This window comes from Rattus norvegicus, chromosome 2 (assembly GCF_036323735.1).
Source record: "Rattus norvegicus strain BN/NHsdMcwi chromosome 2, GRCr8, whole genome shotgun sequence".
Lineage (NCBI taxonomy): Eukaryota > Metazoa > Chordata > Mammalia > Rodentia > Muridae > Rattus > Rattus norvegicus.
In genome coordinates this window covers 186,258,637-186,275,467 of record NC_086020.1, presented here as the reverse complement: position 1 = coordinate 186,275,467, position 16,831 = coordinate 186,258,637, and the positions used below count along the sequence as shown (strand labels likewise).

At 42.4% G+C, this 16,831-nt stretch overlaps 1 protein-coding gene across 2 annotated transcripts in view; it reads left to right on the top strand.

The window, feature by feature from the left end:
- Vps45 (vacuolar protein sorting 45 homolog) overlaps positions 1-16,831 on the top strand; it is a 60,339-nt gene that overhangs the window by 29,710 nt on the left and 13,798 nt on the right. For both annotated transcript variants that reach the window (NM_172072.2, XM_039103068.2), the window contains one exon: positions 9,956-10,087. In NM_172072.2, coding sequence (NP_742069.1) covers positions 9,956-10,087 — 132 coding nt within the window. The remainder of the gene's footprint in view (positions 1-9,955; positions 10,088-16,831) is intronic.

The window sequence follows — 16,831 nt, the reverse complement described above, 5'->3', positions numbered from 1 at the left end:
GCGGGTGAAGGTGCTAACCACCAAGCCTGACAACCTGAGTGCCATCTCCAGGATCTACATGGTGAAGGAGAAAAGTATATCCTGAAGTTGTCCTCTGACCTACACACACTCCATGGTTCAGGTGCACTCTCTCTCTCTCTCTCTCTCTCTCTCTCTCTCTCTCTCTCTCTCTCTCCCCCTCCCCCCCCCACACACACATTCACTCTCACACACAAACAAATAAATAAATAAATGTAATGATAATAAGTTACAACCACTGAGAAAGCAGGTGTCCATTCCTGCTCCTCACCACACTGAGATGCTGCCTCCTCCTGTCATTTCAGGCTGAAGAGTCTTACATATGCGCTCCCTGCAAGGCCTGAATCGTTTACTTGCGTTGGATTAAAGAAACGGGTGTTTTAGGCCTCAGAGTCTTCCCTACAGTCTGTAGTTTAGCATCATACCAGCTTCCTTATGTGTTCTATGGCATCTGTCTTTTGGCATTTCAAACATTAACGCCCGAAATAGATTTGCTATCTGACTGCCAGCCAGAGCAGGTTTTTACTGGTCTGGGTGAGGATTGGCCTTGGCCAAATGTGGCCAGCACACATGCTGAGAGGCCTGATTAGCAAAGGCCATTTGTGTCCCAGGAGATAAGGATGACTTTCTTTAGTTAGAACTAGTGCAGTGGTTAGTTAATTTTAATAAAAACAACCAGGTTACTTACGCCAACTTAAAATTTAAAACTATACAAATTCTACCTAGTTGAGAATTATAGTCTTACAGTTTTATTAGACCACACGGTTTAAAGGGCCCAGCATACACAGTTGGTGTCAGCTGGATGATTTAATGTGAGAATTTTACTGTTGATATAAATCACCCATTATTTCAACCAGTAATTATCTAACAACATGGCAGTTGATTGATATAATGGAATTCAGAATATGTTTTGAGATTTATAGGTAAATCTACTCTTGTGTGATTTTTTTTTTTAATGAGTCCCTTAAAAAGAAAACTTACTTGATCCAGAATTTGTTTTTTAAATCCAAGGTTAACACCAGATGCTATGTGACAGTTCAGTCACTCAAATAAAATGTCTAAAGACCATGCATTTAAATCGAGAGATGTCAACTGATAAGAACAATGAAAAGCGGTCCAAAATACTCTATTTGAGAAACTTTTGAAAAACCTTGTTCTTGAGGTTTTCAATTAATTTGCTAAGGCATTAATGTCTTATAAATTTCATGAGAGAATTGCTGGATGCAGGTAAGAGCACATGCAGCTTTCTAGAGGACCCAAAGCCAGGTTCCCAGCACTCACACTGCTCAGCTCACAACCACTTCCAGCTCCAACTCCAGAGGAGCCCGTGCTGTCTTCCGGCTTCTATGGGGACCCACATATACATAGTATATGCTTATATAGACACAGACATTATCTATAAACATAAGAATGTTTAGCTTTAAAAACTTAGGGGTTAGGGATTTAGCTCAGTGGTAGAGCACTTGCCTAGCAAGCGCAAGGCCCTGGGTTTGGTCCCCAGCTCCGGAAAAAAAAAAGAAAAAAGAAAAAGAAAACTTAAATAATTGCTAGATGAAAAAAATAGCTACTTATTGGTAGAAGGAAGCCGAGGGCCAGATGAGGGCATTAGTGCACATCAGCAAAACCTCCCGTCTTATGAGTCATTGCCGCACAAAGCTCAAAGTAATGCTCTCCCCAAATGCTCATTAGCTGCTGCTGTCTGACGGCACTGTCACTGTCATCTAAACATGTATACAGCTAATTCTTTGATACAACAGATGTGTTAAGAATTGCTGTAGGCGGGGTTGGGGATTTAGCTCAGTGGTAGAGCGCTTGCCTAGGAAGCGCAAGGCCCTGGGTTCGGTCCCCAACTCCGAAAAAAAGAAAAGAAAAAAAAAAAAAAAAAAGAATTGCTGTAGGCTGGGGCTGGGGATTTAGCTCAGTGGTAGAGTGCTTACCTAGGAAGCGCAAGGCCCTGGGTTCGGTCCCCAGCTCCGAAAAAAAAGAACCAAAAAAAAAAAAGAATTGCTGTAGGCACTAGGGCTGTAGAAATGGCAGAAAAGACACAGGACTTGCCCCTAAGGTCCTTTTAGAACAAAGAAGTAAACAAAAGTGTGGTTGAAGAAAGAGTCAAGCTGCAAAGTCACCGTGGGGCCAGGGGAGGCTACTTCAGTTGGACAGAACCTCTCTGAAGACACAGTATTTAAAATGGATCCTAAATTTTTTTTTCTTTTCTTTTTTTCGGAGCTGGGGACTGAACCCAGGGCCTTGCGCTTGCTAGGCAAGCACTCTACCACTGAGCTAAATCCCCAACCCCTAAATTTTAAAAATCATGTAATGATTAGAAGAAAAGGCACCTCAAGCAGAGGGAACACCAGAGTACAGGGCTTAAGAAGGGAGAACTTGCCCATGAGCCAAGAAGAAGTACACAGTGGGGGCTGGGTGAAGGAGAATAGGGGAACAGATAGCTGGGGACTGGGTCACATGGATCCTGTAGGCTCTGGTAAGGTGTGCTTTTCTTTGCTTTCTTTTGGTGTTATAAATATACGAAGCCAATAATAACATACTGAGCCAAACTATAGTTACCTTTTCTTTTTCTTGAGTTAGTCTCACTATATATCCCTGGCTGGTCTGTAACTTGCTATATAGACCAGGCTAGCCTCAAACTCACAGTGGGTCTGTCAACTTCTGCCTCCCTAGTATTGGGACTAAAGGCTGGGTCAACCTAGCTCCAATAGTGTTTTAAATAACTGTGAGGCATTGAATTGCTAGTGGAGAACAAAGAAGCAAGGAGACCCCCAAGGAGGTTGCTTACAGTCCATGTAAGAAGTGAACTTGATTTGAAGGTGAGGGGGAAATTCAAAAATCAATCTATTCAAGAGAGTATGTGGATAGAGCAAGGTGACAGGAATCGAGGATAACTTGGGGTTTGAGGAGAGATTAAGAAGTGCCTATTTAATAGTAAAGTAGAAATGTGACTTACTGCTATGTGTGCACCCCACATCTGTAACCCCAGCACTAAAGAGCCTCAGACAGAAAGTTGAAGTCTTGCCCAGATCCATAGTAGGACCTTATTTCAAACAAAATCGGTATTAAGTTGGGAGTTGATAAAACATGGGTCATATAGACCAGATAGGACCACTGAAGGAGAAAATTAAAGAAGATTGCTCAGAATCCAGCACTGAGCATAGGCTAAGAGCCAGCAGTAAGAACAGGAACCAAAACCATAGAAGAAAGACTAGAAGCTATGGAGTCATAAAGACAAGCACGAGGTCCGGCCTTCTGCAGCGCTCCCTCTTGTGCTGCCTCTCTCCTCTCTGTTCTCATGAGAGTTGGGCCCACCCTATTCTGTTAGCTCTTTCTCTGATTAGTCACTTTGTCTGCCTCTCAACTAGACATCACTTTTAAACACGGGTGCTTCCTTCTACACATTAACCTTACCTTCACTGTGTGGGTAAAGATGTGTGCTAAGGGTGTCTATGAAGGTCTCAGGGCTGAAGAGGTGGATCAGTGCTGAGGAGCTCTTACTCATTCCCTTTGCAGGGGGCTCAGGTTTGGTTTTCAGCATCCACTTCCCGTGACTCACCTACCTGTAACTCCAGTTCCCACACAACTGACACAACTGGCCTTCCCCAGCCCCTGCATACACACGCCACACCGATCGAGGCACACTCACAAATTCACTCGCTAAGATGTATTCATAGGAAATCAAGATGGTATCATTCCCGATTAATAATAGCCTTCTCATTAATTATTGTATTAGATATTATCATATTTAAGTAAGAATTAGTCTTTAAGCTTTTCCTATTATCCAACAGTGCTTTACAGTGTAAAAAGTCAACAGCCATTAAATTATGTAGATAGCAGTAAATATGCCAAAATTTACTGCTGAGAAATTCAAATACAAGAATGAATTTAGTTGATAATTTTTTTGTAGGTTGTTATTCTTGATATGAATTCTGGCTCTGCTCCTACTTAACCCCATTCTCGTCTCTGGCCAGTTTTTTGGCCCTAGCTCATCACATTGAGATGTTTACTTGGGTCATCTTTATAATGGTCAAGTCTGGTGACAGAACATATGGCCTCCCCAGCACCTGCATGCACACTGCCCCAGTGTTAGGGGCACCACAGGGCTGTGGCGGTTGTGCAGATGTGCAAAGCCAGCACTCATGCCTTTTAGCCTTAGCTGTGTGGTTTGTGCTCACTGTTTGTGAGTAAAGGATGCTGGTCTTCATCCTTCAGATTGAATTATTTATGCTCCTATCTGACCAGTCTCTCCCCACAATCACTGCTTATTTCTGAGATGCACACATTTCATGGACTCTTGTTGCAATCACTGTTTTTAATCCTGTAAAAGCCTTTTTCCCTGCAGAAAAAATCAAAAGAACTTTACTATCTCTAAGAAAATTCAACAATTTAAACTTTAGGCAGAAGTGTGGTAATCCACAAAGTAAGTTACATGCTGCATTTCAAAGATTTTCCCGACTAGCTCACATATAGAAATAATTTCTAGAAATACTAATTTAAATTTTTATTTTCTAACAAAAGAAGATGCAGATTGGGCTCCTAGGGTGATGCCCTTGTGTAGCAGAGACAGCGTGGACTGGCTGCTGTTTTCTACTATCTGCTGATGGCGTAATTAATACTCTGGGTTGCTATGGAATTACAGTCACAAAAAGATGCATATAGAATTGAACTTGTGTATTCTATCATGTAAAAAAGTTTTTTATATATTTTACCACTGGTTTCATAGGAACATCTTTTAAAAGTCATTGGATAAAAGAATGGGAAGGAAAATGTTATGAGATTTTTAAATCTGTTTTCTATTTGAGATAACTGTAGCTCAGGCTAGCCTCCAGATCTTCGCAATCCTCTAGCCTCAGACTCCTAAGTACTTAGATTTTAAGTGTGAGCCACCACAGAGCAGTTAACTTGTTCCTGCAGAAGACCCAGGTTCAATTCCCAGCACCCACGTGGCACCTTATCACACTGTAACTCCAGGTCCAGGGATCTCATGACCTCTCTCGGCCTCCATGTGTACCAGGTATGCACATGGTGCACAGATAGCAGGCAGGCAAACACTCATACACATAAATCTTTTTTAAAGGGTTTTCGGGAACTGGAGAAATGGCTCAGGGTTAAGAGCACATGTTGCTCTTACAGAGAACACAGATCTGATTCTCAGCACCCGCATGGTGGCTCATAATTCCAGGACATCTGAAGCCTTCACCAACCTCACCGGTACCAGGCACGGACATGGTACACATACTGTCAGGCAAAATGTTTACACATATACTAGAAAGTAAAAGCTTTAAAATTTTATTTTTAAAGTTTTTTTATAAGTATTCTTCCTTTAGCCACATTTAATTAGTGTCAGGAGGTTCAGAAAAACTTAATTATGTCATAGTCAAATGTGACATGGTCATCTTTGTTGGGTATATAAGTGAATCGAATTCTAAGACCCTATCCCTTTATCTAGGGTTTTTGGTTGTTTTATTTGTTTTAAAGATTTGTGTGCACACACACACGTCTTGAGTGTATTGCACATTTGTGTCCAGGTACACCTGTGCATACATGTAGAGGCCAGAAAGGGATATTAGTTTCCTTGTCACCTATTTTGAGACAGGATCTCTCTTGTACCTAGGGCTCCTCCTGTCTCCACTGTTTTGGAATTGGGGTGACAATGCATGTATGAGGCACCCAGATTGTTATGTGGGTGCTGAGATCCAAACTGGTCCTCATGACTGTGCACAGCACTCTGAGCTGAGCCATCTCCTGCCCCACAGCGAGGTGCCCTGCTTACTTCTTGCACAGCCTACATCAGAGGGCAGCTACCGTTTTCACCTGCACCATTCTCAGCATGCTTTCTTTGCCCGCTTGGCAGCTTTTCTGATTTACCAGATCAGAATGCAAGTGTTCGGATCTGACTCCCCTCATCAGTCACTGTATTCCCTGGAAGGCAGGAGGCCCCATCCTTAATAACCAGTGCAGTCCGTCAGCATTTGCTTATTCAAACTCGAACTGTTTAATGGACCTCAGAGCATGAAATCTTAAAGTTAAAAACCACTCATTTTCTAAGATTATGATGTCCGTCCTCTGTTCTGTGTCCTCTTGCATCAGCTACAGTCCTAAGGGCTCTTACCTCCTAATCACTCTCTGAGGCCCTTCCTCTAAGCTGCTGTCCTCCTAACCTCACAGTGGGGATTACATTTCAGTGTGTCTATCAACCCTTGGAGGACACCCTCAATCCAGCTACTACCTACATGTGGCTAATGTTACTGGAGTTAAAATTTTAATGACATTGATTTAAATCGTCACATTTGAAGGAGCTCTAGAGGGTGTGTAGATTATGCAGTGGCTCATTGGCTAGACCCTGGACACGTTAGTGAAAAGTTAGGGAGACGAAATAGAGCTACCTAGGGGGCTAGGGAAATGGCTACTAACAGAGTAGGGGAAAGCCAAGAACATAATGTCCTAGAAACTGGATGCTTATCCAGGAGAAGCAGATAACCAGCTTGTCAAATACTGCTAGCAGATCAAGTAAGACAGACTAAAGGACAGTTGTTTGGAGTTTACAACGTGGTTTAACTCTGACAACAGAAGTTACTTAGTGGAGTCCAGAGCCAAACTACCTGAAATTAGCTTAAGACGGAATGACCAGATCATCATAAGTCACAATGAGACTCTGCTTCGTGACCTACACATTTAAAGGGACCAACAGCTTTTAAATGCATGGTCCTGACATTTGGGGAGCAGGCACTCTGCTGGATTGCTGGTGTGATGATGTATGCAAAACAGCTAGGAGAGCCCCCTCACAACAATGGCAGGGGCTCACTGTGAGCCTTAACTAGCCTAGAACTTGCTGTGTAGACCAGATTGGCCTAGAACACACAGAGATCTGTTTGTCTCCACCTCCCCAGTGCTGGCTTTAAAGGTGTACAACACCATGCCCAATTTAAACATTTTAAAACAATTTGATGTCTTTATTTGTATGCGTGTTTGCCTATGTATGTTATAAGTACACCACATGTGAGCTGGGTGCCCACAGGGCCAGAGGGGGTGCTGGATCCTCTGAAACTGGAGTTGCAGATGACTGTGAGCCACATGTGGTTCTGGGACCTGAACCTTGGTCCCCCACAAAAGCAATAACTGCTTTGACCACTGGGCCATCTCTCCAGCTCTCTCTCCCAAGTTTTTAAATGTATAATATGGAGGCTGGCAAGACAGCAAAGGAATTTCCTGCCAGATCTGATGACCTCCATTGAATTCCCAAGTTCCCACATGGTGAAAGGAGAGAACCAAGTCCCACAAGTTATTCTTTGGCATCCATACACATTTGGTGTATACAGGACTGCACGTACCCTACCCCACCCCAAGCACACACAAACCTAAATGTACTATATAGCCAAGAGAAGGGTAGGAACCAAACACTGTGTGTGGAATGCCTGGTGTATGTGTTTCAAAGTGCCACACAGGAGGACACATAAGAGGAGCAACAGTGTCTACTTCTACAGGATGCCGGGATGGGCAGGGACAGAGGACAGGAAAAAAGAAATGCCTTCAGCAGTTCTTGTGTTTCATGCTGTGTACTTGCCTTTACTTCAGAACAGTTTGGGGTGTCTTTGGTTGGCTGGCTGGTTGACATTTAAATTACACTTATTTATGTATGTGTAAGCACACGTATGGGGTTCAGAGGACATCTTGCAGGAATGTGCTCCTTCCTTCTACCATGTAGGTACTGGGTATTAAACTTAGGCTGTCAGGCTTAGTGATAGGCACTTTTACCCAATAATGACCTAATCTTCATGGCTCTGATTTATTTATATTTTATACCATCCCACTATAGAGCCCTGGTTGGCCTGAAATTCACATAACTAGACTAATCTCAAGTCTCCAGATTCCTATGCCTCCAAAGTGCAGGTATACCCACATGCACCACCTCAGACAGCTCCAAAGCTGAATCTTATAAGCTGACATTTGTAAAATCTTTTTTTTTCTTTTTTTCAGAGCTGGGGACTGAACCCAGGGCCTACCACTGAGCTAAATCCTCAACCCCTGTAAAATCTTTTGAATATGTAGTAATTAATATGTAACTCTTAGAGCACTGTGGCTAGATACATTGTTTGTCCTGGTGGTTTTTGTTTTACGGTATTAAGAATGGGACTCCCAGCTTTGTACAGTGACAGTATTGTAGCCAATGAGGTTTATCAGAGGGGGGATTATTGCTAAAAGAATGGAACTCCCAGGCCTTGCACATGCCAGGATATCCCCAGCCTGTGAAGGGAGTTTCAAGTGAAGTGTATTTTAAAAGGTAAATTTAAGGCCTGGAGAGATGACACAACAGCACTGGCTGCTGTCACAGAGGACCTGGGTTCAAGTCCCAGCACCCACATGTCAGCTCACAACTATCTGTAAATCCAGTACCAGAGGATCTGAGACTCTCTTTTTGGCCCCCATGGGCACAGACATCCATGCAGATAAAATATCCATGCACATAAAAGAAATATAAATTTGTAAAAAAAAAAAAAAAGGGGGGGGGTTGGGGATTTAGCTCAGTGGTAGAGCGCTTGCCTAGGAAGTGCAAGGCCCTGGGTTCGGTCCCCAGCTCCGAAAAAAAGAACCAAAAAAAAAAAAAAAAGTAAATTTAGTGTTTTAAAGACAAGATCTAGGCTGGAGAGATGGCTCAGCGGTTAAGAGCACTGTCTGCTCTTCCAGAGGGCCTGACTTCAATTCCCAGCAACCACATGGCTGCTCACAACCATCTGTAATGAGATCTGAAGCTCTTCTAGTGTGTCTGAAGACACTGACAGTGTGCTCACATATATAAAATAAATAAATCTTTAAAAAAAGACAAGATCTTTATCCCAACTCCCAGAGACCTGTTATAATTGGCCCTCTAACTAGCTAATTGCAAAAAAACTACCTATAAGAACAAATACTGTCTTGGTTTAATTGCTTCAAGATAATTTAGAAAGACATATGGAAATACAAAGAGGAAATGTACACATTGCGTTTTCCATGATCTATATGTAAATGTATATTCTGACTTTAGTTTCCCATGTAAGTGTGTATATTCTGGCTTTAGTTTTGGGCCCAAATTCCAAAACTGATACTTCTGCTTGATGTAGTTTTTAAAAATGTGTTGTGACAGAACTGTTTGTCTGCTTTATTTTTTCTTCTGATGGCACAAAAAAAGAAAAGGAAGACAAACTTGAATAACTGAAAACATGACCTTGTTCCGCCCGCAGAAGGAGCTGACAGGAGGTGTCTTTTCCTTTCTTATGAAGCCATTTTGATAAGACAGAAACACAGGAAACAGTGTAGTGCCTGCCACCGTGATGAAACCAGTGGCCAAGGTGATTCATCAGAGACGAGTATCAAATCTGTTCTCATGAAAGAATGCAGATGCGGGATTACACTGATAACCTAAATGTTCCGTTCTTTTTGTGTAATCACCATACATACTGATTTGGTCCCACAGGGACAAACAGTACAGTAGTATTCTGCAAAATGCAGTATATAGCGCTATAGGAAGCACTTGGCACAGGGCTGTGTGTGAAAGGAGATGTGTGATACACGCGTAAGCCACTGCCTATGGATGGCATGTTGCAGTGCAGCATCCTCAGCCTCTTGAATATAGAAGAATATTTTTGCATTTGGTTCCAGCAAACACCATTGTGCTATTCTGAAATCCCCAGCACAGAAATAAGACATCCGCTTGTAAGCAGAAAGCAAATCACTACTCAGCATTTCCTTCTGTTTCCTGCCAATTTGCGATAATTAAAACTTTTTTTAAACCCTTTATTCTGATTTGATTCTGCTTCCTTCACCAAAAAGGGATGGAGGGACCTTAGAAATTAAAACTGTGTGTATAATAATAATAACCCTTTATTTGTTATTAAAAGCCCCCCTTCGTGGCTTAGCATATGGCACTCAGTCTCTGGCTTTATCACCGCAGGCCTCAGGACATCATCGTGTTCGTTATTGGAGGAGCCACCTATGAAGAGGCACTGACAGTCTATAACCTCAACCGTACCACTCCTGGAGTGAGGATCGTTCTGGGAGGAACAACAATACACAACACAAAAAGGTAAAAAACAAAAACAACCCCTCCCCATCCTACAGTCCTCCCCTGTCCGGGGGATCATGTTCAAATTCTCTGTGTCTTGGAAAGACTAGTGACCAAACTGCAGCCCAGCACGTCTCTGGCACATGCAGACCTGCTCTGAGAAGGCAGCACCTGTGAGGTGAGGCACTGCGTGTGTGAGGCTCGTCCATCCTGTACTGCTACCCAGGCGTGAGTTCTGTGCTCAGAGGAGAACCTCTAGTAACCAGACAGGCACTTTGAAAAAAGACAAACAAAGCCCACTATTGGCACTGGTGTCTGTCGACTAACCATGTTCAGTATGCACTTAGGGAGAAGAATACAGTGACAAGCTAAAGAGTCCTGTCAGGTGCTATTATCAGGAAATGCAGAACAGAAGCAAGGAAATAAGATCCTGGAGAGAGAGAAGGAGAGAGGGAGAGGGAGAGGGACAGAGAGAGGGATAGGGAGAGGAACTATGGATTCTTCAAGTGGCTAAGGGACCTGGCAAGTGTTCGTGAGGAAGAGAACACACAAGCAGAGCCCCACACAAGGCATGAGTATAGGAAGGGAGAGCCCTCTCTATCTAGAGCGAGCTCTACACAAGGCCTACTGTTGAGAATGCCTGTAGCACAGTAAACAGTTTAATTAACACCATAAGGATGGAAACCTGGGGGTAGGGTGAGGGATTGTTTTTTAAGAAAATATTGAAGTTTTGATCAGGAAAATGACAGGAAATATATGTTGTTTTAGGAATATTAATGTGGCAGCAAGGGGTAGGGAGACTCCTAGACTAGAGAGATAGGTCAGATGTTTGGACCCAGTGATTGGTCTGAGGGATCTGTGCTGACACATGCAGGTTTGGGTAACTGAGTCATGAACAGGATTTGCGTGTTCTTTCATTCCATACCATTTTGATTTACAAGCATAATTTTGCCTTCATTATGGAAGTAACGCGCACTTATTGTGGAGGGTTTTATTTTTCAGCTCAGAAAGTGAAAGAAAAGAAGGGGGAAAAAGTGAAAGAAAGAAGGGAAAGCTCCACAGCCCAGCCACTTAAACAGTGTCGGTGCTGACTGGATCCTCGCTGTCCACTGACAGACTTTCCAACGGCAGGACTGCCCGGGTTTTAGCCCTAGCTGTCCCCAAACTCTTCTTGTGAACTCGGACAAGTCACTTAGCCTTTGTCAGCCTCTCTAGATCGTGACACACATATTTATAATGTATGTGAATGCCGGGTGAGGTTCTTGCCCACTTTATAATTAGGGTATTCTGATTTTCCTTAACTGCTTTTAAATCTCGTTATGTATAACTAAGAATATTAACCATTAATCTTTTTCTTTTTTTTTTTTTTTGATTCTTTTTTTTTTTTTCGGAGCTGGGGACCGAACCCAGGGCCTTGTGCTTCCTAGGCAAGCGCTCTACCACTGAGCTAAATCCCCAACCTTAACCATTAATCTTATATTCACAATCTTTTACACTACTCCAATATTTTCTTAAATATCTATTTAATTTTTTGTGAATGAGTGTTTTTGCCTGCATATATGCTTAGCATGTATGGTGCCCAAAGAAGTCAGAGGAAGGCTTGTGAGGGGGTTGGGGATTTAGCTCAGTGGTAGAGCGCTTGCCTAGCAAGCTCAAGGCCCTGGGTTCGGTCCCCAGCTCTGAAAAATAGAAAAAAATGCTTGTGAGCTGTCCTGTGGGTTTTCAGAACCCAGCCTGGGGCGTCTGAAGGAACAAATGCTCTTAATCCCTGAGCCGTCTGTCCAGCCGCGAAGGTTTTGCTTTGTATCATTCAGTGTCTAGTGTGAACTGCAAGCGAACATGTGTTCTAGTGTGAACTGCATGCGAACATGTGTTCTACTGTGAACTGCATGCGAACATGTGTTCTACTGTGAACTCCATGCTTGTTGCTATTATTTTCAAGTTTTTACATAGTTAAGCTACCAGTGATTTCTGCCTTTGATGTTATGCTTAGAAAGTTCTTTCCCAGCCAAATTTATAAATGCTAACATTTTACTATTACTTTTGGGGCTCATATTTAAACTCACATCTTAGTAATCTATCAGAATTTCATTTTGGTTTAAGCTGTGTGGTGGAGATTTATGGCTTCTATAGAAGTTATATAGATAGTGTTTTTTCCCTCCTGATACCAAATGCCTGGTACCAATTTGACCCCCCATTTCTCCTTCTCTGGACACTAACTGGCTGGATGTTAAACGTTCACTCGGTTCTGCCGGTATCTATCTAGAGTTAGCCATAGACCTCCCAACACTGCTGCAAGTTAGGATCCCCACAGCTCATTCTCTAGGTGGGAAACGTGTTAGAACCATGTGCAGAACTCAGGAAGCCGCTTTATGACATGTACTAAAGTGTTAGGATGGACATGACTCAGGAAAAGTCAAGGAATGTGCAGAGAGAGCAAGGTTTAGTGGACAGAGGGAGGAGGCCTCACATGCCAGCCTGAGGGATGTTTGAACTTTCTCATTTAATGAAGTTCCATTATGTGGATAAGACTGAATAATCATTGGTCACTAGTGACTTAGACTCCAGACACTTCCCCCAAAGGTTGGGGCACAGGCTAAAAGTTCCAAGCTCTGACCATAATTTGGTCTTTTCTGAATCTTGAAGCCCACAAGAGTAGCTTCATTGAAACAAAGGACACTCAGGAAATGCCGGGGTTTTAGGAACTCTGTGCCAAGAATGGGGACAAAGACATCTTTCTGTAATACCACATACATGCCATTACATATAGAAGAGTCATCTCAGCGAAATGTCACACTGAATACACCTCTGTAACCAGTGTCCTCAGAGATGGCCCTGTGTGCCTGCTTTCCCCCGCCCCCAAGGCCATCACTACTTATGGGATTTCTGTTGCCATAAATTGATTTTACCTAATCTTAAAAGGTATTTGTTAGCCAGGTATGGTGTCTTTAATCACAGCACTTGGGAAGCAGAGGCAGGCAAATATCTGTGAGTTCAAGGTCAGCCTCGTCTGCAAGTTCTAACCAAAAGGGCTATGGGGTGAGACCTTGTATCAAAAACGAAATAAAAAATTTTAAAAGAAAATAAATGAATAAATAGATCTAGAGTCTAAATTTTTTAGTCCTGAACTCCACCCCCACAGAACCATACCCTGCTCCCATAGAGTCTAAACTCAGTTTGACTCAACTTTTCCTCCCAAACAGATTTACCTCCACTTGTCCCTCTTCTTTTTTTTTTTAAAGATTTATTTTATTTATATGAATACACTGTAGCTGTCTTCAGACACACCAGAAGAGGGATGGTTGTAAGCCACCATGTGGTTGCTGGGAATTGAACTCAGGACCTCTGGAAGAGCAGGTCTGTGCTTTTTTTTTTTTTTTTTTTTTTTTTTGTTCTTTTTTTCGGAGCTGGGGACCGAACCCAGGGCCTTGCGCTTCCTAGGCAAGCGCTCTACCACTGAGCTAAATCCCCAGCCCCTGGTCTGTGCTCTTAACCACTGAGCCATCTCTCCAGCCCCACTCGTCCCTCTTCTCTGTCCAGTTTGTTTCTTTCATTCTGGTCTTCTCTTTGGTACAATTTTATTTTTACCAAAGAACACCCTCTTCCAGCTGTCAGTCACCTTGACATGTGTAAAACTGTATTAGTCTGGCTACATTCAGAATTCTGTCCTGAGGACTGGAGAGATGGCTCAGCAGTTAAGAGCACTTACTATTCTTCCAGAGAACCCAAGTTCAGATCCCAGAACCTACTACATCAGATGACTCATAACCACTTACAGCTCCAGCTCCAGGGGATCTGTTCAGCACTTAAAGTCAATGAAATTATTTTCACTTGTTACTTTTAACAAATTTTCTTTGAGGCTGGGTGTGGTGGCACACTTCTTTAATCCCAGCATTCCTGAGGCAGAGGCAGGTGAATTTCTGTAAGTTTGAGACCAGCCTGGTCTATACAGCCAGTTTCAGGCCAGTTTGGATATCATAGAGGGAGACTCTGCCTCAAACAAGAAAAAGTATTTTCTTACTGTAATTGTTCATTATTTGAAGGCAAAGTTCTGATGTTTCTTTGACCGGGAGGGAGGGGGGGTGTGAGGAGGGGTTCTCTGTGTAGCCCTGGCTGTCCTGGAACTTACTCTGTAGCCCAGGCTGGCCTCAAACTCAGAGAACCCCTGCCTCTGGCGTGCTACCACCACCCAGCTTCTTCTGGTTAAAGACTATCTTTGTTATCTTTTATGCTCTAGTTTTAATATTCTAATGTAAATATGAATCTATTCTTATGTATATTACTTTTTTTATAAAATCCTACATTTGGCAAAATTTCTGGGAAAAGTTTGTCACATTTATTCGAATGTTACCCTCCTTCCCCTCCCTGTGGCCTCTCCTTCTGGAACTCCCATGAGACATATGCCTCATGTCTCTTAATCTCCCTTTTCTACTGTTTGTGATGTCTGTGGGCTTCCTTCTGTGTGAGCTTTTCAGAGCAATATTCCAATTCAGGCATTCTCTCTCTAGCTCTAGTGTCTGCTGTACTTGAGGTTCTATTGGTTTCCTTTTCAAGTTTGCCTTACTTTTGTTAATGCCCTCCTTTCTTCCATGCTTTCAAGTTCTTCATTTCTTCCAAGTCCTATAATTTTTTAAATTAAAATATAATTATATCACTTCTCTTTTCTCCCTCCAGTCCCTCCATATCCTTTACATGTGCTCAAATTAATGGCCTCTTTTTCTTTACTATTGTGGAGTGTGTGTGTGTGTGTGTGTGTGTGTGTGTGTGTGTGTGTGTGTACATGTAGACATCTGGCTATGGGAATAAAGGAAAGTTTTAGAATGCAGTTAGGAATTAAGTCTCTATAATCTGAAGTACATGGAAGAATGGCACCATCCTGGTTATCATGTGTGTACATAGAATTTTCAGTTTCATTTCTTAGTGTGGCCTCTACATCACATGGAAGTCTCCACTCTGATTCCATTTCTCACCAAAGCTTATGTCCTGCCCATGGCCTTGTACAGGGTTTATATATAAATACTACATTTTATAAATCATACATACTAATGTTTAGCCCGTGATCTTAAGAATGCTGGCACAGCACCCATCCAGTAGTCTGGTTCATATTCTCTCTATCTAGTGTCTGATTCCTTGGCTGTTTCCTTCTATTGATTGATTAACTGATTGGCTGACTGACTGATTGAAGCAGAGTCTCCCCATGTATCCCTGGCTGGCCCCCTGCTTCTGCCTCTGGAGTGCTGGGATTACAGAGACGAGCCACGACCACCCTGTTTCCTCTTGCCTTTTAAACATTTATATACGTGCTTAAGCATGTTTGCAATTTTCTCTTGCCATTTTGTATTTTGCTATAAGAGAACCTTTATATAATCTGCCTGAAACACAGACGTGGAAATGTCAGCGAGCTAACCGTTAGGACGTGGGAGCACGTGACATGGTTATGATGTTATACTTCATTCTCTGATTTTTACGTGTTCCAAAGGTATCCTAAAGCTTTATACCTAATTGAGTGGCTAATGAGTGTTTTTGTCATAAAAGTGACTAAAACTGTCACATTTGGTTCAGGTTTTCCCCTTGCTGCTGATAAAAAAACATGCTGACTCTTAATAATCACTGAGCATATACTGTGTGCTAAGGACAACGCTAAATATTGTAACATGTTCATTTAACCCTGGTGTGTACCATCATGAGAGCACTAATAACAAGAGAGACAGAGACAGAGAGCTTGGAAGGCAGAGCCCCATACGCAGTTCTTTCATCAGTGTCATCTCGTGCTCTGGTCCCGTTGTTCTCTGACACTCGCACTCCGGAGTCAGAGGCTGGTTAGTGCTGGCAGCTGGCAGCGAGTGCTGTATCTTCTTGCTCCAAACGAGTTCTCTCAAGTATATTTACAGTCTTTGCTTTTAATAGCCTCCAACATCATGTTCAGAACAATCAAATCCACCTTCTGAAATTTACATTTCCTACTAAGTCTTTGTAGGTCTAGGACCTAAGGAAGTAGAATTTTCCCTTTACCTTGAAATATCAGAAGTGTGGGATTAAGCATCTGCATCTCATCTTTAAAATAAGTAGAATTACAAAGATGTGTGTGTGTGTGTGTGTGTGTGTGTGTGTGTGTGTGTGTAAAATAGTCTCACCACATAGAAGTAAATAAAAATGCATATTTTCATGTTTGACTAATTAATAGTACTTTGACTAAATTTTCACTTCACTGTTAAAAACAGGAAAGAAAAGCTAATTTTTTAAAATAAATTCTTTGTCCAAGTCACTAAGCAGATGATCTTTTGTGTGAAATTAAGAAGTACCCCCAAATTCTGTCAGGTATAGTTTCATCTTGTGGAGCAGGCCTTAAAGTCAGTCAGGAAGTGGTTGGCTACTCTGTAACACTTATACCACTCTTACAGTCATTTTCAGCTGCTGGAAGAAGAGTCAGTTTCTAAGAGGGTAGCCCATGATAAATTAGCAGCACTCAATCCAAGAGTGATTGGGCAACAAGAATTGGCCTTGCTGTAAAAGAGATGGGAGAGACCTCAGGTTAACAGAAAGGAGGGGGTCTAGGACAAGTTAGGGGTGGGTGAATATGATTAAAACACTCTGTATGACATTCTCAAAGGACTAGTAAAAGAAAAGAAGTAGACAGCCCTTAAAATGTCTACAGGTCCTCCTGACGACAGCTGACTGTGGTGTTCCTGTCTACTAGATAGCATGCTAAATACTGAAGCAGATGACTTAACAACACAGGGTGATAGAATCCTAACAGGATTGTTT